Source organism: Euprymna scolopes, chromosome 46 (genome assembly GCF_053919585.1).
Source record: "Euprymna scolopes isolate OS-2025 chromosome 46, ASM5391958v1, whole genome shotgun sequence".
Classification (NCBI taxonomy): Eukaryota; Metazoa; Mollusca; class Cephalopoda; order Sepiida; family Sepiolidae; genus Euprymna; species Euprymna scolopes.
In genome coordinates, this window is record NC_136527.1 from 5,846,082 (window position 1) to 5,868,992 (window position 22,911).

At 36.2% G+C, this 22,911-nt stretch overlaps 1 protein-coding gene across 1 annotated transcript in view; it reads left to right on the forward strand.

Annotated features, from left to right (window-relative positions):
• The window catches only part of LOC145271114 (uncharacterized), a 149,535-nt gene that overhangs the window by 68,241 nt on the left and 58,383 nt on the right, over positions 1 to 22,911 (forward strand). The window contains exons 12-14 of the mRNA XM_080126655.1: positions 5,474 to 5,580; positions 12,032 to 14,489; positions 20,451 to 20,648. Coding sequence (XP_079982781.1) covers positions 5,474 to 5,580; positions 12,032 to 14,489; positions 20,451 to 20,648 — 2,763 coding nt within the window. The remainder of the gene's footprint in view (positions 1 to 5,473; positions 5,581 to 12,031; positions 14,490 to 20,450; positions 20,649 to 22,911) is intronic.

Below are 22,911 nucleotides of genomic sequence, written 5' to 3' on the forward strand. Positions count from 1 at the left end.
TAAACAATTGAAATTTTAGATATAGGTTCCTTGGACATGGATCTAACTTAATAACTTGATTTGAGTGGGTTAGGGTTAGGGTTAAATTTTAAGGGTATAGCAATGGCCAAGAACACATTGCCTGAAAGTACTTCTTTTAAACTCCTCGGCCTAACGTTTACAGGGAATATGAACTGGAATAGATACATTGAGAGCATTGCCAAGTCTGCTGCAAGGAAGGTTGGCTCCCTCTACCGTGCTAGGAAACTACTTACGCCTGACAGTATCCTATACCTCTATAAGGCCACCATTCGCCCATGTATGGAGTACTGTTGTCACATCTGGGCTGGTGCATCTGCTGCTTGTCTCTCGCTCCTGGACAGGGTTCAAAAGAGAGTCGCCAACCTGATAGGTCCTGAACTGTCATCTAGGCTTCAGTCTCTGTCCCATCGACGAGATGTTGCATCCCTCTGCCTGTTCTTCAAATACTTTAATGGTGAATGCTCTGACGAACTGCAAACACTTGTACCTCCCCGACGTAACTAGCCCCAACAAACCCGACAAGCTACTAAGTCTCATCCCTTTACAGTAGAGATCCCTAGGTGCAAGAAAGCCTTTTACTCCAATAGTTTCTTCCCCAGAACTGCGGGTCTTTGGAACTCCCTTCCGGGATTCTGCTTTCCCAACTGCAATGATATGCAGAAGTTCAAGTGTAATGTTAACAAACATCTTTCTACTCATCTCTCTTCATAATGGCCCTGCTAATTAAGTCCCTGATAGTAGCTCCCTGCTTCAAAGTGGCACTGTGCCTTGTTTGGGGTGAAAATTGAATTAAAAAAAAATAGGGGTCAAAGCTAAAAAAATTGACCTTTTTTTTTTTTTGCTCAGCATATACACCCGGGCAACTCCGGGCACCCATGCTAGTTGGCTATAAAGATGGGTGCATGAGGGTTGCGGGCGAATTATTTTTATTTTATTTTAGTTTTAGTTTTGATTTTCCTATTTTATAGTTTATTAATTTAGTTTCTTGTTAGTGATTAAATATTGTTAGTATATTTGTCCCCGGTGTTAAATGAGATCCAGTTTAAGATGTGGTGTAGTTGGGTTATTTGCTTTTTTATAAAATATACAAATATTCATTATTTTTCTCATGCACCAAGCTACAGACGGAGGGGGTGGACAGGAGAGGGGGGGGATTATATAGCCAGCTCGTCTAATATTCCTTTCTCCTGCTGTCTGTCTTCTGTCTGCTTCTTCTTGCCTTCCTTTTTGGAATATATCTATATCTATCTATCTATCTATCTATATATATATATATATATATAGATATATATATATATATATATATATATATATATATATTGCAATTAGGAAGGGAAAACTTTTATGATTCATGATTAAAAGTAAATTTGTATATATATAAATAGATATATATATATATTCATTTAATCTTCTCTCCAAAAAGGGGGGAACAAGAGAGAAACGAAAGAGAAATGGGGAGCTAGCTGACCGGTTTCGACCCTCGCTTCTCAAAGCTGTATCGAGGGAATTTTTAAAAACAAAGAATGAAAAAGCGATTAAAATTTCATTTTATTCAAGTTACGGGGAGAAAAAAAGAAAAAAAGTTAGAAAACGATTAAAATAATGTTTCCCCTTTTTCACCCCTATTTGGAGAGTAGATTAAATGAATATATATATTTATATATATATTCTTTTAATATTTATATATATCAGGGGCGGAGATGGGACTAGTGCCACTCGTGCCTGGCACGACGAATAATTCAGTTAATGTTATTCAAAATGGATTAAAAAATCATCCATTAATTTCAAGCAAACATACTTAGTCTGATCTCAATTAAATTACATATCTATTCAAGTTTCGATAACTAAGTAGCAAAAAATTCATAAATATATCTGGGAATAATACAAGGATGCTGTTTTGAACGGGTTGTCTTTGTCCGGCCACCGCCAGATTCATTGAAAACTCCATAACAGCAGCTATGACGTTGAACGTCCGTAATTCGTGCCAAGCCAAACCTTTACTCGTAATAATCATAATGTTAGAGAAATCCAGATTTTTCTGTAATCACCCGCAAAGTGAAGCCCACTTATAGTGCCTAAAATATTTAGCACGATCGAGCCTGCTGATGTCTGTTTTAGGAAGAGGATGAGGGACCGAGAAAGAGAGAGAGGGGAGAGAGAGATCTCTAGACACATACATACGCATAAACAGATGAAGAACGATTACTACTACTGTTGCAATATGTAGTAGCACGAATAGTTCTGTGTAAACATAACCACGCGTGTATATCAGATTGTAAATAAATATCAGTGATGAAGTTATTGTTTCATTAATTAATAAAGAACAGGTTTTGAATAAGAGTGAATTTGTTTTTTTGAGGAATTTTTTTTTTGTGAATTTTGAATCATAGAAATCTACGAAAAATACGGGTTTTAAGTCATTTTATATTAATACTAAGAAACCCGTCAATCCAATAAACCTTCATAGAATTCCGTAGTGATACGTAAATACTTTGTAATTTCTTTTCATAAAAACCCTGTATTTAACTTTTCTTGCTGCATCCATCATTTCACAGCTATTTAAACCCAACTTTATTCATCAATATTACCTTTTATTCTATGGGAAAATTTAATCGCCGTTTTTGGAGAACATTACTTCAGTTGCCGAAATATTTCAGTCACTTCACTACATTCAATTTTACCACGGACTTTATTTACAAATTCTTTGTATCTATTGCTAACCTGGTTAGTTTTCATTGTCATCAATTTCTTTATTCTAATAAACATATTTTTCTACTCATAGTAATGAATATCTCTTTTCTTCTATACTTTTGAAAGGGGAAAAATATCTTATCTACTGTATCAACAAGACCACAAATTATATAGTATCTTGATTGTTCACAAAAAAACAAAAACAAACACCATGCAAGGTACGTTAGTCAATCTGTGCTATGCAATGGAGAATCACGCAATAGCAACTATGATTACTTATTTGAGTCCACGAACCACGGATTGGGAACTAAAGTTGACAAAGGGCAGGGGGGGGGGCGGCACGACAAGCAATAATAGGCTAGAGTCGCGACTGATATATATATACACATTTACTTTTAATCATGAATCATAAAAGTCTTCCCTTCCTAATTGCAATATTTAAGTTTTGTATCCCTAAAAAGATTATGAAATATATATATATATATATATATATATATATATATATATATATATATTATACTAAAACTCTGTCGTTCTTGGTTGTTTGCTTGTTTAATATTCTCCTCCTACTACTACTACTACTCTGCCTCCTCTTCTTGCTACTACTATTACTTCTCCTCTTTACAACTACTACTACGCCTCCTCTTCCTCCTACTACTACTATGCCTCCTCTTCCTTATCCTACTATTACTACTACTGGTTGACATGTACTTTCCCAGTGATGGCTGAGAATGCAGTTAGGAGATTCGAAGTTCCTATCCGTCGCGGTTACCACCTGACGAAAGCCAGAGGAATTAGTTGGCCGAAACGTTGTGAATAAACAATCCAATAAAAGATGAAAAACAACAACTAATAAAGATGAGACTAGTAGTCCGAAATAAAAATAAATTAATATATATAATCATCATCTTAAAAATGAATTCCAATTAAGTAATAATATATATACCAATCGGTACGGACCCGACTATGGAAGATCAGATAATAAAAAAACGTGGATTTATAAGATCAAAGAATCCAACCTTGATCGCCCATTCGGGGCCCGTGGCGCAGTTGATAGAGATGTTGAATCTCTATGGTTCCAGATGAGCATTGTCTGAAGATAGCGGTTTCAATCCCACCCAAAGCATGCCAGAGGTAATTGGCCAAAGTGTGGTGAGACGACAACAACTACGGATGGCAGTGATGGCTGAGAATGCAGTTAGGAGATTCGAAGTTCCTATCCGTCGCGGTTACCACCTGACGAAGGCCAGAGGAATTAGTTTTTCCTACTACTACTCTAAACAGAACGACTCATAGAAATCTATATATATATTCTTTTTTCATTTTAATATACTTTCATAGAAATGTTTCTGTTATGTCACAAAAAATATTTTCTTTACGTCACAAGTGTCATGCTCATACATTAATTCCATAGTTAATATAACATACTGACCCATTAAGGGATGTTTTGCAACTATTCTATATTACAACTATACTGTCGCATTTTTCTCACAAATAAATCAACTTTGACCTATTGACAACATATTTTTTTTTTACTGTGTACGTTTTCAGCGGCCTAATTTTTTTTTTGCGTTTAAATTATCCAAATAAACAATTGTTAATACTTTCTGCATTTTTTTTTACATCGTTCATTTCCGTATTACGTTTAAGTTATTTTAACGCAACTTATAATTCAATGGCTGTAAGTTTTTTTTTTTTTTTTTTTTTTCGAAAATAAACAATTATAAACAGAACGACTCATAGAAATCTATCTATATTCTTTTTTTCATTTTAATATACTTTCATAGAAATGTTTCTGTTATGTCACAAAAAAGCTATTTTCTTTACGTCACAAGTGTTATGCTCATACATGAATTCCATAGCTAATATAACATACTGACCCAATGGGTCACGGGTAGTTTAGTATATATATAATATATATATATATATATATACATATATAGTAATTTATAAAATATATATGGCGATTAAGCTACACTGAATATTCTGCGTTTCATCCACTATAGGATTCGTCAGGCTTATATATATATATATATATATATATATATATATGACCTGTTTTCTGACAAGTGTTCTAACCTTGGCAGCTGTGAGGGTCAAGTACTTGACCTTTCACCACTGGTGACATCAGTTTTGACAGCTTCACTCCAAATCATTCAGTGGATTTTGGCCACCGGCTGTCGTATGTGTGTGCATGTTTGTTGTATTTCTGCAAAGATGCTGCTGATGAATATATACACACTGCTTGTTTTAGTGGTTTTGGCAATCAAACACAGAGACGGGTTCATAGACAAAACTGCATATATTTATTATTTTGCCTGTCGGACGCGTTGAGCAAGGGTGGTGGAAGGTGAAGGTTGGGGTGGCGGGCTAACAATGTAACAATCACACACCTGTCTCTGCATCACTATCGTCTCTGTTTCCTGTGTTCGTCTGACTTTCTGCTTTTGTTGACAGTTTCTTTCTTTGTTCAATCAGAGGTCAATATGTGTGTACAAAGTCTGACCTGGAATCTCTTTGTTCCTGGTTTTTGTTTGTTCTCTGCTAACCTGGAATTTGTGTATGTGCGCGTGCGATCTCCAAATTCTTTTATCAAGTGAAAGCACAGCTCAACAGGAACTTATTCACAGTAGACTTGAAAGCAGTCATGTTATAGTCAGCTGGAAAGCAGTTCCACAGTATTGTTGTTCTACAGACGGACAATAGTATGTATATATATTTTTGTTTATTTAAAAAAAAAAATTTTGTTTTGTTGTTTTAGGCAAAAAGAAAACAATTCTGGATTTATTGCCGAGAGAAACATCCATGGATGGAAGATCGTCTTCTATATCTAATTCGAACTCTCCAAATGCTAACATGGAACTTCTGGTAATTCTTGCAAATTCTGGAAATTATTTTAAGTCAACACAAATACTAAAAAGTTTTTAGGCGATTATTGAGCTCAGGCAAATCTTAGCAAAATTTTTAGCCTCTTTTTCAGTTTTTGCAAATTTTGGAGTTTTTTTTTTTTTTTTTTTTTTTTTTATGTTTAAGATTTATGCAAATTTTTGAAATTATTTTGGGTTTTTTCAAATTATAGAATTTCCTTAGCCCTTTTTTTCGAATCTTTGTAAATTTTAGGAAATTCTATAGCCTTTTCTCACTGCACGCCTGTGGAACTCTGTTCCGTCTGCCTGCTTCCCACCGGACTACAACTTGGATGTGTTCAAGTCCAACGTTAACAAATTCCTAATGAACCGCCCCCTTAAGTAAACACTTCATCAAATCTCCGCACTAACGTAATGTACTTGCAATAACCCTTATCCCTGAGTGGCTTCCGGGCCTTGATAAGTGGTGATCACTGTGTAAAAAAAAGAAAAAAAAAAGGATTTTTGTAAGTTTTGAAAATCTTTGATCATTTTTAAAGTTATTTCAAATTGATCAAGTAGTTTTATTTTTAAACTAGCAAGGGGCGCCTGGCCTTACTCGATTGTAAAATATGCTTAAATATGAAAGTTATGTTTGAATGCTATATCTATTCGGTTCATGGGGAAATACTGTGGACACAAGTTAGTATATAAAAGAATAATGAAAAAACTAGCGGGACCTGTGGAAATTCCACAGGGAATCATTCATATTCTATTGATGTTGGCATTCTGTAGATGTTCAGCATAAATGAAGACTCTGATATTATTGTAACTATTTCGTTAAAACTGCAAAAGTATTTATCTAAGCTAGCAGGGACGCCCGGTAAAGCCCGGTCATAAAGTATGTTTAAATATGATATTCTAATTCTTGCAGATTTCGAATATTCAAATATATTATTATACAGTTAATGTTCTATAGATTTTTATATCTTATAAAGATGGGATTTCAAAAAAAAAAAATATATATATATATATATATATATATATATATATATATTTTTTTTTTTTTTTTTTTTTACATTTTCACCCCAAACAAGGCAAATTGCCACTTTGGTGTAGGGGGCTACTATCAGGGGCAACAACTACTGGGGTACTATGTAGGGATTTGGGCAGCAAGATGTCGGTTCACGTTACACTTGAACTTCTGCACGTCAGTACTGTTGGGGAAGCAGGGACCTGGAATGGAATTCCAGAGTCTTGCGGTTCTGGGGAAGAAACTATTGGAGTAAAAAGATCTTTTACATCTAGGGATCTCTACAGTGTGGGGGTGGGATTTAGTAGCCTGTCGGGTTTGTCGAGGGTGCTCGCGTCGTGAGGGCACAAGTGATTGCAGTTCGTCAGAGCATTCACCACTAAAATACTTGTAGAAAAGGCAGAGGGATGCAACATTTCGTCGATGGGACAGAGGCTGAAGCTTAGATGCCAGTTCAGGGCCTATCAGGTTTGCGACTCTCTTTTGAACCTTGTCAAGGAGCGAGAGACTAGTAGCAGATGCACCAGCCCAGATGTGGCAGCAATACTCCATACATGGGCGAATGGTGGCCTTATAGAGGTACAGGATACTTTCGGGTGTTAGTAGTTTTCTAGCACGGTAGAGAGAGCCTACCTTTCTTGCAGCGGCCCTGGCAATGCCTTCAATGTAATTGTTCCAACTCATGTTTCCTGTGAACGTTAGGCCAAGGAGTTTGAAAGATGGACTCTCAGATAAAGAGTCGCTGGCCATTGCTATGGGTGGTAGAGAGGGTTTCTTGTAATTATTGAATGAAACTAGTTTAGTCTTGGCAGCATTGAACGCGACCAACCACTTTTGTCCCCATTCCACTACAGATTGGAGGTCTTCCTCTAGTGTTTCTGCCATTTCTTTAGAAATGTGTTCATTCGTCTTCCTGTCGTGTCTGCCATAGAGTGTAGTGTCATCAGCATATATACCCATCTCAGAGGCAATGTTGTCGGGGAGGTCATTTATGAATATCAGGAACAATAGAGGTCCAAGGATAGAACCCTGGGGCACTCCCGCATTTATATCATATTGTTTAGATGTGCGACCGTCGAGGACTACTTGGATTTTTCTCTTATCTAAGAAGGATTTAATTATGTTAAGTATTCTACCAGTGATACCGTATGATCTGATTTTACTGAGGAGACCCTCATGCCATACCCTGTCAAAAGCCTTAGATATATCTAGAGCTACCGCTCTGCCTTCCCCCGCTTTGTCCAGTGAATGGTATATACGTTCAGAGATCACAGTGAGGATATATATATATCTACTTCATTTACTCACATAAAATTAATATACCAAAGTATAGATTTATGCGTAAACTTTAAGTATTTACTTCAAAAGTGCTCAATACGTAGGTAGAGCTAGTTAGTAATTTATAAAATATATATGGCGATTAAGCTACACTAAATATTCGGCGTTTCATCCACGATAGGATTCGTCAGGCTTATGCGCGAATTCTGTGGTTGTTTCTCTTTTTTATATATGTTGAGGATTTTAGTTAGCCAATCAGCTTTCTAGTATCCACCGCACCCCTTCCTATCAGCCAATGAGCATGCATGTTTCAAGTCTCTACAACTATTAAGGGTTATAGCAAATGAAATTAAACCGTGGAAGAAGCAATAAAACCACTTACAGACAATTCAATAGATCAAACCAGCATCCACGAGGAAAATCTCCCAGAACTCCCACCCTGGCTGTTAAATCAACCTAAAGTACGGTATTACTGGAAATATTTTCTCAATCATTAAATCATTTCTCTCTGATAGGTTCATAAAAGTAGTGGTTGATGGGCAGAAATCAGAGACCCACAGTATTAATGCTGGAGTTCCCCAGGGGTCCATCCTGAGCCCAACTCTCTTCCTAATCTACATCAATGATCTCCCAAAGCACATATTTAAATCATTCGTTGACATCTATGCTGATGACACGACCATCTATGGCAACACATCAAAGGCCGTAAATGACAAAGTTCTCTCTAATTCTCTCTCCTCTGATCTTGAGCCTGTAGTACAATGGGGGAAGAGGTGGCTGGTCACTTTTAATGCATCCAAAACCAAGCTTCTATCTTTACATCATCAACGCTCTGATCCCCATCTGGCATCAATTGAAATGGATGGCTCTCGTCTTGGGGAGGCTCCATGTTTTGACAAGCTTCTGGGTTTGACCTTTACTCCTGATATGAAATGGAACACGTACATCAAATCTGTTGTCAGGGATGCTGGGAAAATGGTGGGATCCTTCTACCGTTCCAGAAGATATCTCACTACTAATGCAATTCTCTATCTGTATAAAAGCCAAGTACGTCCAAGGATGGAATACTGCTGCCACATCTGGGCAGGAGCTCCTAAAAACAGCCTATCCTGCCTTGACAGAGTACAAAATAGACTTTGTGGTTTGATGGGGATGCCCTTTTCTCTTCCCTGCAACCTCTCTCCCACAGAAGAGATGTTGCGAGCCTGTCTTTGTTTTATCATTATTTCCATGGCAGGTGCTCGTCTGAACTCCAATCCCCCGTCCCCCCTCGCCAATCTTTCACGAGAAACACCCGTCTGGCTGAACTTACTGTCAATAATTTTCCCCACTCTTTATCTGTGCCTAAATCCAAACGTAGATTCCATGAGCAAAGCTTCTTTCTTAGAACTGCACACCAGTGGAACTCTCTGCCGCTTGCCTGTTTCCCACCTGACTACAAGTTGGACGTCTTCAAGTCCAACATAAACAAACTCCTGACAAACCGCCCCCTTAAGTAAGACACTCTATCAAAACCCCCAATACTAATGATTACTACAATACTATCTCATTGATTACTGTACACGCAATAACCCTTATCCCTGAGTGGCCTTCGGGCCTTGATAAGTGGTGACCCCCATGTAAAAAAAAAAAAAAAAAAGTACTGATTTCAAAAGTAAAAAAAAAATGTCTTGGGTGCCATCAGCTAGAATCGAAACCAAAACATTTAGCGCTTCAGACACATTCCCTACTGTTTGAGATGTCTGCAGATAAATAAGAAAGATTTAAAATCACACCTTCAAACTATTAATTTGCGCATGTTTTCTTTTTTTTTTTTTTTACATAGGCATCACCACTTATCAAGACCAAGAGGCCACTCAAGAATAAGGGTTAAAGAGTGTACAGTAGACATTGGACAATATAGTAATCATTAGTAATGAAAATTTGGTAAATTTGATAACTTATATAGAACGGCTCATCAAGATTCGAACACAACCATATTGTAGTCAGCCGTAAAGCAGGAAAACGGAAGACAATTCCACAGGCGTGCAGTTCTAAGAAAGAAGCTTTGTTCATGGAATCTACGTTTAGGTTTAGGCACAGATAAAGAGTGGGGGAAATTATTGATAGTGTGTACAGCTAGACGAGTGTTTCTTGTGAAAGTTTGGCGAGGGGGGACCGTAGATTGAAGCTCAGTTGAACACTTTCCATGAAAATAACGATACATCAGAGACAAACTCGCAACATCTCTTCCAATAGAAATATGTCGGCAAATTGAAACATTTTGCATTTTAACTTACCGACATCCAAACAAAGATTTTACTCGTTATAAACCATCCTTGGTGTTTGATTACTGTTTCCTGTTAATTACGGTGTTATGTGACCATTAGTTTAATAGTTTATCGGTTAAATATTTACACACAGACACGCATACCCATGCATCTACTGTTTTATTTATATAGATAAGAAAATCAAATTTTATAGAGAAGAAGTGACTGTCTCCCCTGCTATTTAAAAAAAGAATGTCAAGAAACAAAGGAAGATAACTCAACAATAATTTAAACTTGTGAGATTTATGTTGTAAAGCCTATGAATTCCCATTAATTGCTTAAAAATGATTTTCTTTATAAAAATAAAACTACTTGATCAATTTATATGGTTTTGGAATATGATATTTTTGTTTCGGCATGAGTACCTACATTATACAGAGTTTTATATATATATATATATATATATATATATATATATATATGTATATCTTTTTTTTATACAGGGTGGAATGATAAGATTGTCACCCTAGAAAAGATGGCATGATTCCATTTCCGTTTAATAAAAACCAGTTTTCTTTTTTTTGTTGCAGACCATCGCCATCTACTAGTTGGTCAGTTGTGCACAAATCCCAAGAGCGATATCATGTCTGAAAGTGACACAATGTTCAATGAGCGAGATTGGAGATGTGCCACTGTACAACTCATGCTCTCTACAAGTTATGAATACAGAACTATTGATAACACCCTCAAAATACATCGCTGGATTGCACAAATAAAATGGGATGTGCCCTGGGTGATGGTCTTTGGTGTGGTTTCAAGTGAGGGCCACATCATGCCACCTCACATCTTTGAAGTCGACATGAAAGTCAAGTGTACCTGGATGTACTGAAAAGTGTGGTGATCCCCTGATGTAATCAAGTACCCACTGGCAGACCCTGGGTGTGGCAGCAGGACTTGGCACCTGCCCACAAGTCCAAAAAGATCGAGGTTTGGCTTCAGAAGGGGTGCTACAACTTTGTTCCCTTTTCTCACTGAACCCCCCCCCCACACTTTTTTTTTCTCCCCCTACCTGAACCCGCTAGACTACTTTGTCATAGATTGAGAACATCACCAACATGACCTCCCACAACACCAAAGCGAGCCTGATCGCTGAGTATTCGCTGAGCTCCCACTGGCGCTTGTAGAAAAGGCATGCTCCCAGTTCTGGACCCATATAGAGGCTGAAGGAGGTTACATTGAATAGATGTCAGCTCTACTATCTACTACATAATCAAGTTACCTGAATTGATTTTTTTCAATAAAAGTTTTAAAATAAAGCTGTAGTGTTGCTTTCCTGTAGCGCGACAATTTTATCGTTCCACCTTGTATATCAGGGAAATTCTGAACAAAAACGCAAAATTCTTTCACATCTAATCATTTAAATTTAAATCAGAATTGTCGCAAACAATTTTTAAAAAATTCCTAATGTCATAATACTTATTAAACTTTGATTTTCCTCTGTAAAAAAAAAAATACTTAATCAAATTGATTTTTTTTTTGTATTGAAAACTTTATTCCATAACGGGTACCTCCAATATAATTTTTTTTTTCAATATTTTGATCAAATTAAGTGAAATTATTTTTATTTAAACTTAATTTAAATAACAGGTACGTCCAATATAAATTTTTTTCAATATGTATATTTTTTAATGTCTTGATTAAACTAAACTATTACCTATCAAAAAATTCCTAATGTCATTAAACTTTGATTTTCCTCTGTAAAAAAAAAATACTTAATCAAATTGATTTTTTTTTTATGAAAACTTTTGTTCCATTATGAGTATGTACAATTTAATTTTTTTTCAATATTTTCATTTTTTAATGTCTTGATTAAACTAAAGAAGTACCCATCAAAAATGCCATTTTAATTTCAGACTGTGGTAGAAAATTCCGATGCAGAAAACAACCTCGGAAGGACCAGTCCACCGACCTACATGCGGCTGAGTGACGACGATGAACTCCCAGATCTGTTATCACAGAAAGACGTCTGCCCACCACTGAAGGTAGCACCAGAAGCGAACAACAAAAAAGAAAAGAGTCGCTCGAAAACTGGCAAAAAGAAAAAATCTGTTGAAAAAAAAACCACAAAGAAGAAAAAAACGCAAAATAAAAAGGAAGAACCATTTCTTATCATTCCTGACGACGACGACGATGATAACGCGTCAGATTTCATAGATGAACGAGAAACTGGTGGTAATTTGGATGGTAATGGTACTATCAAGTTTCTGTTTAAATCCCAGTTAAGCCAATCAAAGCAAGAACCATCAAAGTCTTCTAAAGGATTGAATTTTAATGAACGTGAAGACTCTGGCGTCTCGAAGAACAATCCTGCGGAAACCAGTTTAGTTCCGGCAGCACCGTCTTCGGAGAAAATCTCGGAAATGCTTGATAATTTGGAAATTCAAGACCAGCAGAGAATTCCTCCAGATTTAAGTTCCCTTGTTGACGCGTGGGATAAAGAATTTACCGAAAGAATCAAACCTGCAGGAATTTTGTTGAGTTCTTTAAGACTGGTAGAAAACGAAGCGAGATCTATGCATACGCAGATCCGAACTATGTCTCCTGCGGAGTGCTCTTCAAGTTGTATCATCGAAAATGATGCACAAGTTTTGTCAAGTTCTTTGGGGATCGTTGAGAAGGAGGCGATATCAACACAGTTGCATCTGCAACCAATATCTCCTGCGGAACCATCCTCTGATTCTGTTACTAGAAATAACGAGTTAGAAGAATTCTTGCATCTCAGCCCTAAAAAATTATACCTGACAGCGGACGACAGTGAGATTTTGGACAGGTCTTTACCAATTATAAATAAGCGTAAGCGAAAACTCTCTTCTGAGAACGCTGATACCGAAGAATGCAAGAAGTCTAGAAGTCTAAGATCTCCCGAAAGAGAAAGAGGTGCAGTAGGTCAGTCTGTTTCTTCAAATGTACCCTTGATTTCGATATCACCTCCACAAAACTGTCCGTCGTCGGAAAGCTTTTCATTAAATTTTGATTGGCATAAAGAGAAACTTGTATGCAAAGAAGCCGATGCTTCAAAATTGGAAGAACAGCGTTTAAAGTCAGATAAAAGAGAGAAGAATGGAGGGGGTCTATCAGCTGCTTTAAACGCACCATCGCCGAGAAAAAACTGTGTCGTATCGACTCCGTCTTCACCATATCTGAGTCCGTATAAGCAAAATCTTCCGTTTGCAGACATCAGTTCTCCCAGATCGGCTAAGTTCCAAAGTTTAGAGGAAACAAGTAACAAGGAGGTTCGGTCGGCACCTTTTGGTGTGGAATACCGAAACAAGAATCAAATGTCTTATAAGGATATCTCCACTAAAGAAAATTCAAAATTGGTCGATAGTTGTGGAGATTTGTTTGTGGATGTTTCCTCACCCCTAAATGACGCCACGGAAGCAGTTAACGAAAAATCTAAAAAGAAACTTCCAGAAGCCGAGAACCCTAACCCTAAATCTTCAGCGATTCATGACTCAATAAATTCTGATAAGATTGTAGACGAGCAAGCAGTTTGCTCTGAAGATGATCACCCCATCTTCGATTTGACGACAGACATGTTCTCTGATGATGAGTGCGACCTGTTTGGAACTAAATCTGACCACGTTAATGTCCGTGTCGATGATGGTCTGAGTAGTAGTTCTGCTACAAAGGTTTTGTCGGAAATAAATACTCGCGAAAGTATGGGTTCCGGGGTTTCTGTTAAAAGTCACAGTGTGCCGTCAAAACTATCTTCTCTGATAATTTCATTTGTGAATACCAAAGTTTCCACCAATTCCTCAAAAGGGGACACGAATGAAAATGCCGAAGATGAAGAGTTACCTGTCTTTGATTTAGGGATCGATTTTGATGTGTTCCCTCCGACTCCTGATCTAAAAAATACCCAACCTCTCTCTTCAAGATTCCCCCAGTCGAATGTGGGATCCAGCAGTCCAGGTTCCGTACAAGACAACAAAGACGAATCTAAAACAGGATCACATCCAAGAACTGAGAACGGATCCACAACGATTGAAGATGTGAATTTAATTTCGTCTGAAGAAGAAGAAGAAGAAGACCTTGGTGGGTTCCGCCTCGTCTTGCCGGCGGTGAACGTATCTGGCCACCTTCAATATCATTCCACACCTTGCCCGACAAAGAGAAATAGCTCCGAAGAACTGTTCACCCCCTGTTTGAAAGGCAATGAAAAAACATCTCCTTCTCTGTTGCGTGAGAATGAAGACAATAGTGGTTCGCAGTCTCCGTTCGTATCACAAGGATTCGATTTAAAATTCGACGATTTATTGGACGATGTGGACGGTGAGGCAGCTGCCGTTGAAACAAATAGTCAAAAAAGTAAGTTTAAAAAAAAAAAATTTTCTTTTTTAACTTTTGATTCTTGTGTTACATGTATGTCTGGCTTGTGATCATCTAGCAATTAAAATGGACAGTTAAATCATTTATTAATGAATACGAGACACGTTGTTTATAAACAAGGCCAATAGCCATTAGTCGCATGCTCTCGTGTAATGAATGAATGCGTGAATGTAAGATTGACATGAAATTCTTAAAGATAAACTAAAATGACTGAAAAATGGGCTGAAATGACTTAAATAAATAAAAAGTAAATGACTTAGAATGACTTTAATGAACTTAAGGATGAATTGAATGACCTTAAGAATGACTTGAATGCTTAAAAAATAACTGGAATCCTTCAAAAACAACTTGAATGATCTGGAGAATGACTTGAATGGCTTTGAGACTGACTGGTTGTAAAGTGGGTGATCATTTTACATTAATTAATACAGAAAAGTGACCCCCCCATTTTATATCACAAAGTTACAAACATAAGTACAGCATGTAGTAAGAACAGATACTACACTTTGATCTTGGCCAAAAGAACAGCATCTATTAACAACAGACCTTTGTATCTTAACCAAAAAAGAAAAGTGTTACGGACAGACCGACAGACTGACGTAGTGACTTATAGAGTCTCTTGCACAACTAAAAGGACTTAGTTTATTTTAGTTATTTTACGATATATTTAATATACACACTTTAAAACATTGACAGTGGTGGGGGGTTCGTGGTAGGGGTGGTCGCAAACTATGTCAATTTGTGTCCCTCATCTGTCCTTCTCTTGTTTATCTTCTCTTTTATTGATATCTCTTCGACCTGTTAACCTATTATTTCCTCGCCAGCTTGTTATTGCACTTTTGCTGGTTTTCGGTCTGACCCATGACCGATTGACATCATGGATCCAGGTCGCTACAAATCCCGGAATTCCATTGTTTATTTTCATTTGTCTAGATGTAGCTTAGGTCACCGTTTTTATTTTTTTAATTTTTTATTGGTCCCCAATTTATCGAAGAGGGACCTATGTTTTCAGTGGCGTCTATGTGTCCGTTAGTCTGGATGATTGCCAGAAAACCGTCCATCATTTTTTCCTGAAATTTTGCCACAAATTGTATTTCATTAAATAGCTGTGCACAGTAAAAAAAATTTTTTGCAAAAATTCCTGTTGCGCCCCCAGGGGCTCAAAAGAGGTAAAAAGATAACATGCTTTGCCCCATAACTTTTGATCCATCCATTAGATTTTTCTGAAACGTGACCAAAATGTGGAGCCCATTGTTCTTAATATAAAGCAGTTTGGGTGACCCTGGCAAAATTCTGGTTCGTGTCCCCGGGGACTTTCAGTGCTAAAAACTGACTATATAGTGTTTTTTCATGGTGGTCAACTCAAACATACATGTTTTAAGGCCTGAAACTGCACCATTATCCATTTACACTGGGATTCAGCATCCCCAAGGGCTCAAAAGAAGTAAAAAATGCTCCAAAATGACCAATAATTACACTCTTTGCTCCATAGCGTTTGATCCATCCATTAGATTTTCCTGGAACTTGGCCAAAATGTGGAGGCCATTGTTTTTAATATAAATTCAGTATGGGTGATCCTGGTTGGAGCTCTTTTTCATATTACTCAAAAACTTGATATGTATGTCTATATAGTGGTTTTCCATGGTGCTGAATTCAAATAAAATTCGTAAAATAAACTAAATCATGTCTTAAGACATGAAACTGCACCGTTTGTCCATTTTCACTGGGATTCAGCATTCCCAAGAGCTCAAAAGCCCCAAAATTGCAAAAAGTGACACTTTTTACACAATAACTTTTGTCCCATCTGTTAGATTTTTCTGAAACTTGTAAAAAAAAAACTGTGAAGGCAACGTTGGCCCTTCACACATCTCACATTCATCATTTCTTCACTATTTTTTTCGACGTCATCTCACGTGCAGCACCAGAGGGGGGGGGGCAACGCATGCACGGCTTGTTTAACTTTACATCGAACCTCTTGTCAATGTTCTTTGACATTTCAGTTTCTAATTGTAAATTATGGCTCATAGATATCGAATTGTTACATATCATTACGTGAGTAGCAATTAAGTTAGCTAGTGTGAATTTTGACCAGTGTCACATTGAGTAAATGATAACTTTGCTCTGTAAACCAGAATTGTTGAATGAATGAAAGATTGGTGACGTAAAGTGTAGGCCGGGGGGGGGGGCAACAGATCAAACGGTCGACAAAACATATTGAACGATGACAAAATGACAATGTTCCCGAGTTGTGAACAACAAAGGTTTTCAAATCAGTCTCTTTTTGGAAGCCATTTATAATGCAGAAATAATCTAAGTGGAATGTTGCTTTGGTGTCTGTCTCCATGTGTCACTCATTTCAGTAAATATGAAAGTAAAATTGAGCCATTTCTGATTTTTTTTTTTTTCAGCTGTTGTGAAAATGACACTCAAGATGAGAACAGTAGTCTGAAGAATTTAAGTAATATGATTAAATGATTAGTTTAAATGATCTTACAGGATTGGTTTGCTGTTAAAAACCGATCAATCAGATGATGCTCGATGGATGCACAATTGTAGGGAGAAAGTTAAATTATGCCACGTTAGTGCTTTAATTTTGAATAAACAGAGATGAAGGCACTTCTTTTAAAACGTTGACGTTTTCTTTTTTATTAAAAAGAAAAAGAAAATTATTTAAGCCTATTTTCCGATGCCAAAACCGATTCTTCTGATTATCTATTTTATTTGATTTTGTTTTTATAAAACATCTTCCACTGATTGTAGTAATAAAGAAATAATGGATATTGTTTTAAACTTCCAGCATTTCAGCCCGGCGTTGCCCAGGTGTTTGGATGTGTATGTTGAGCAAGAAAAAAAAAAGTGGTACCACGAAGGAGGAAATAAAACGGGGAAAAAAACCTGATGTCTTTGCTGTTACGACCACTGCCAAACCGGAAGTTACATAGGTTTAAATTAAGGCTAGACAATCGAAAGGAGAGGATGACTTTCAAAAATATCGGCGAAAAAAAGCGACCCCCCCCCCCTGTTGAGAAGTGCCCAGTTGAAGGTGAAGTTATTAATGTTTTTAGCCCATTTTTCGATATTTGTCTTCTGAAACAGTGGCGTATCTAGGGTATGGCAGGCATGGCCCGTGCCATGGGCGCCACTCTGACATGGGCGCAAAAATTGCTTGACAAAAATTAAAATTAGTAGTTAGGTATATCTAAGGTATAAATTATTAAGAAGGGGCGCACATTCAAACTTTGCCATGGGCGCCATTTTACATAGGTACGCCACTGTTCTGAAAGGTCGTACTTCAAAACGATACTGATCTTGATAAAATCCGTCGCCTCTGTCGAAAGTTTTAGGCAGACATGCAAACATACATACATACATACTAAAAATTTTCAACCCAAACTGATTAAAAAGCTTGCCCTATCTCTGAATACACTTTATGTAAAATTTCAAATGTTTAGACCAAAAATTGTCTGAGTAATTTGGTAGAGACCGCAGAGGTAAAAGTTTTTATAACTTTGACCCCTATTATGACCCCCTTAACATTTATTGTTTGGGGCTCAAATCAAGTTATTAAGTTAGATCCATGTCCAAGGAACCTATATCTAAAATTTCAAGTGTTTGTACCCAAAATTGGCAGAGAAGTTTGGTAGAGTTTTCAAAGGTCAAATCGTTGAACTTTGACCCCTTAACAGCAAAATTTCTGGCCGAAAATGGATTACAAAGATTTTCCCAAATCTCAGTGCCCTGTATATCAAATTTTGAGTCTGTAGACTTAAAATTGACAGAGTTATTGCGTAGGGAAATGTACACACACACACACACACACACACACACACACACGTTCACTTTTATAGATATAATATATATATATAAAATAAAAATTACAATTAAATTTACCAAAATGATCCAAGATGGTAAAATTAAAGTATATTATAAATATTAAAGAATTAATATTTATAAAGTTATCTCCGCCAGATGTAAAAGCTTGATAAAACCAAATAGGGATAGAGCTTATAATACGAGCAAATAGTTAATAAAACATGTTAAAAAATACTTTGAAAAAGAATTAAAAACATATTTAATCTGAAAAGGAAACACTTGATAAGTGGATAGTCCTTAATCCGCGGAGTTTTGAAAAAATACTGTCCTTCTCATCAGAGGGTAGGAATTAGCAAAATGCGGGATCGGATTTTGCATACATAATTATATAATTTATATTTATGTCTCGGCAGTCGTGTGAAAAGCATATCTTATTTTTCTTTTATTAATATTATTGGAATTTTCCCATTTTCTTTTCTTTGTACATATTTGTGAATTATTCCATGGATTTCGGCCTTGGATTATTTTGGACCATCTTCCAATTACGGGATTTCCTTGGATTTTACTTGTGCAAATGGAAACTAAATTAACTTTCTTGAAGTTATATTTTTGGATTTTACCGTCATTGGATTATTTATCTTTCACCAGACTATCCATTCATGTGTAATCACCTTTTTCTTCCCTCTGCTTCACTTTTTGTTATCAAGATCTTTGACTTACTTATGTTTTCATCAAATACGCATGCAAAATTCGATCCCGCATTTTGCTAATTCCTACCCTCTGATGAGAAGGAAAGTATTTCTTCGAAACTCCGCGGAATAAGGACTATCCACTTATCAGGTGTTTCCTTTTCAGATTAAATATGTTTTTAACTCATTTCAAAGTGTTTTTTAACATGTTTTATTAACTGTTTGCTCTTATATATATATATATATATATATATATATATATATATATATATTAACAATTTTAGTAGTCTTGGGATGATTGATCGGAGTCAGAAAAATCAGAGATTTTTTGGGGTATCAGAATCTGAAAAATGAAATAATAAATATTGTTTTAAACTAAAATCTCTAGATCACCCCCTCACAAGTGTATTTTTACAGTATTCGGACATCATCAACGCTCTGATCCCCATCTGGCATCAATTGGGATGGATGGCTCTCGTCTGGGAGAGCCCCCGTGTTTTGACAAGCTTCTGGGTTTGACCTTTACTCCTAATCTGAAATGGAACACGTACATCAAGTCTGTTGCCAAGGTCGCTGGAAAGATGGTGGGATCCTTCTACCGCTCCAGAAGATAACTCACTACTGATGCAATTCTCTATCTATATAAAAGCCAAGTACGTCCAAGGATGGAATACTGCTGCCATATCTGGGCAGGAGCTGCTAAAAACAGCCTATCCTGCCTTGACAGAGTACAAAATAGACTTTGTGGCTTAGTGGAGGATGCCCTTTTCTCTACCCTGCAACCTCTCTCCCACAGAAGAGACGTTGCGAGTCTATCCTTTTATCGTTATTTCCATGGCAGGTGCTCGTCTGAACTCCAATCTCTGGTCCCCCCTCACCAATCTTTCAAGAAAAACACCCATCTAGCTGAATCCACCGTGAAAAATTTCCCCCACTCTTTATCTGTGCCTAAATCAAAATAACGCTTTTATTTATAAATATTTGAAGATTTATAAAGAATCGGAATCGGTAATTGTATCGGAATCGGAAAAAATATTGAAATAATCTTACAGGATTGGTTTGCTGTTAAAAACCAACCAATCAAATGATGATGTTCGATGGATGGAGAAAGTCAAATTATGCCATGTTAGTACTTTTCTTTAGTTTCTTATCAAGGCCCGGAGGCCACTCGGGGATAAGGGTTATTGCGTGTACAGTAATCAATGGGAGAATAGCGTAGTAATCGTTAGTAATGGAGATTTGATAAAGTGTCTTACTTAAGGGGGCGGTTCATCAGGAACTTGTTTATGTTGGACTTGAAGACATCCGAGTTTTAGGCAGGTGGAAAACAGGCAAACGGAAGGGAGTTCCACAGACATTTATTTTAAAACGTTAACATTTTTTTTTTTCGAAATTCGTAAAAAAAAATGAAAATTATTTTTTAACTTCAACATTTCAGTTTCAGACAGCACGTCTCCATCCATCTTTCCAGACAACCGCACACCTTCACACAACGAAAAAAATATTCCACCTGAATGCGACGATAAGTACGAAAGCAGTGAAGATATCTTGTTTGTGCCGAAAGTACGCAAAAAATGTGCCATTTTGGATTCTCCCTCTCTCTTAGATCAGACCAGATCTACTTCTTTGACTGTCGGTAAGTTTTTCATCCAGTGTCTTAATATCCAGATGCTTGCTTAATTTATATATATATTTGTCTTTACATAAGCAGTAATAACCCTTATTTTCGAAAACGGATTCTATAATAAGGGTTGTCGCCTGATGAGGTCTCTAGTTACTAAATACTAGTAGACCGAAACATGCTCATGACTGTGTAGCAACAAACTACTGCTTATGTAAAGACATATGTAACTTTCTCTACTTTTGTATTGAGCACTCTCGTATGAACCTCGTTATATTTTACTGGTTACCCTACCTTTGGTAAATAGCGACCTCAAATTATATATATATATCTCACTCATCGATATAGATGTACATAATAATACTTTGATAAGTATGTGTTATCTTAATTAGGGATGGTATAATAAAATTGTGGGGTCTGCGTTTGCGCCTGGCCTCCATGGAATAGAAATAGGCACAAAGTTTAATAAAGACTTTTCATATCTATCTGAGTAAGTATACTTTGATAATTATGTTTCAGTTTGAAGAAATATGGTATAATAAAATTATGGGGTGTTCGTTCACACCTGACCGCCATAGAATGGAAATATGTCACAAAGTTTAACAAGGTTTTTTAATATAGATCCACAGAATATTGTGATAAGTGTTTCAGTGTTAACAGGTATGGTATAATAAAATTATGGGGTGTTCGTTCGCACCTGACCGCCATAGAATGGAAATATGTCACAAAGTTTAACAAGTTTGTTTTTTAATATAGATCCACAGAATATTGTGATAAGTGTTTCAGTGTGAACAGGTATGGTATAATAAATTATGGGGGTTTATCTATTTTATTTTTACTTTCATCATATTTTGCTTGGGTTTTGACACTCCCAAATTCGAAGCTATCTCTTTACAACCCTTTCTTTTCATAACCTATCATACTTTCATAAATCAGAGTCCATTTTCTGTAGGCTGTTTTTAAACCCAGTCAACGATGGGTACTTTTGCTAGTATATATATATATATATATATATATATATATATATATATATATATATATATATATGAACAAATGGTTAATAAAACATGTTAAAAGACATCTTGAAAAAGAGTTAAAAACATATTTAATTTTAAAAAGGAAGCACAAGATAAGTGGATAGTCCTTAATCCGCGGAGTTTCGAAGAAATACTCTCCTTCTCATCAGAGGGCAGGAATTAGCAAAATGCGGGATCGGATTTTGCATGTAAAAGATGAGAAGGAGAGTATTTCTTCGAAACTCCGTGGATTAAGGACTATCCACTTATCTTGTGCTTCCTTTTTAAAATTAAATATGTTTTTAACTCTTTTTCAAGATGTCTTTTAACATGTTTTATTAATCATTTGTTCATATTATAAGCTCTATTTCCTTTTCGGTTTTATTGAGCTTTTACATCTGGCTGAGTTTATTTTACTTGTAAATATTAACTCTTTAATATTTTTAATATATTTTAAGTTTGCCATTTTGATTACCTTGGTAAACTTATTGTAATTTTTATTTTTTTTTATATTATATATATATATATATATATATATATAATTTAAAGGAGATTAGAACAATAGTCTAAAGAGCTGAGTGTATTTTAATGTAACAGTGAAATTACTAGTTTAATTAAAATACAGGAAATAGAAAGTGCTCGTTGTAATTTAGATATATAATAAGCTCGATAGTTAAATGTCCTAGAGCTAATTCAATATTAAGTAATGTGATTTATAATTTAAAAATTAAAAATTTAAAAAATTTTTTAAAATTTAAAAATCAAATTTTAATTAAATTAAAAATCAGTTTCATAAGAAGGAACAACAACAAAATCAATTATCTGTACGATCGTTTCGGAAAACAGTGCTTTTTATTGTGGTATACATCAAGTTATGTAGAACAATTATATATAGTTTTTTTGTAAGCAAGGTCTCCTCATCAGCAAATTTAGGAGGGTTTTTATTGAATTTATGTAATGGTATCGATCTGCGTATGTGCAACCTATTGAATGCCTATCTTTCTGGGATCAAATATCCAACATGATGTTATGCAGAGCAACAATGAAATGGATTTAATGTCGACGCAATAGATTTCTTTCATAAGTGCATTCGAGTTTCGTGGAACAGCAATATCACATGATTATCACGCGAGTAACACAATGCGTGCCCGTGTGTCAGTCTCTGTTGCTGGGTCAATTGTTGAAATTGAACCTCCTTCACTCGTTCCAATGCACTGAGTAACCGTCATCTGCTGACCGTCTGTATAGCAAAACCTATAGCA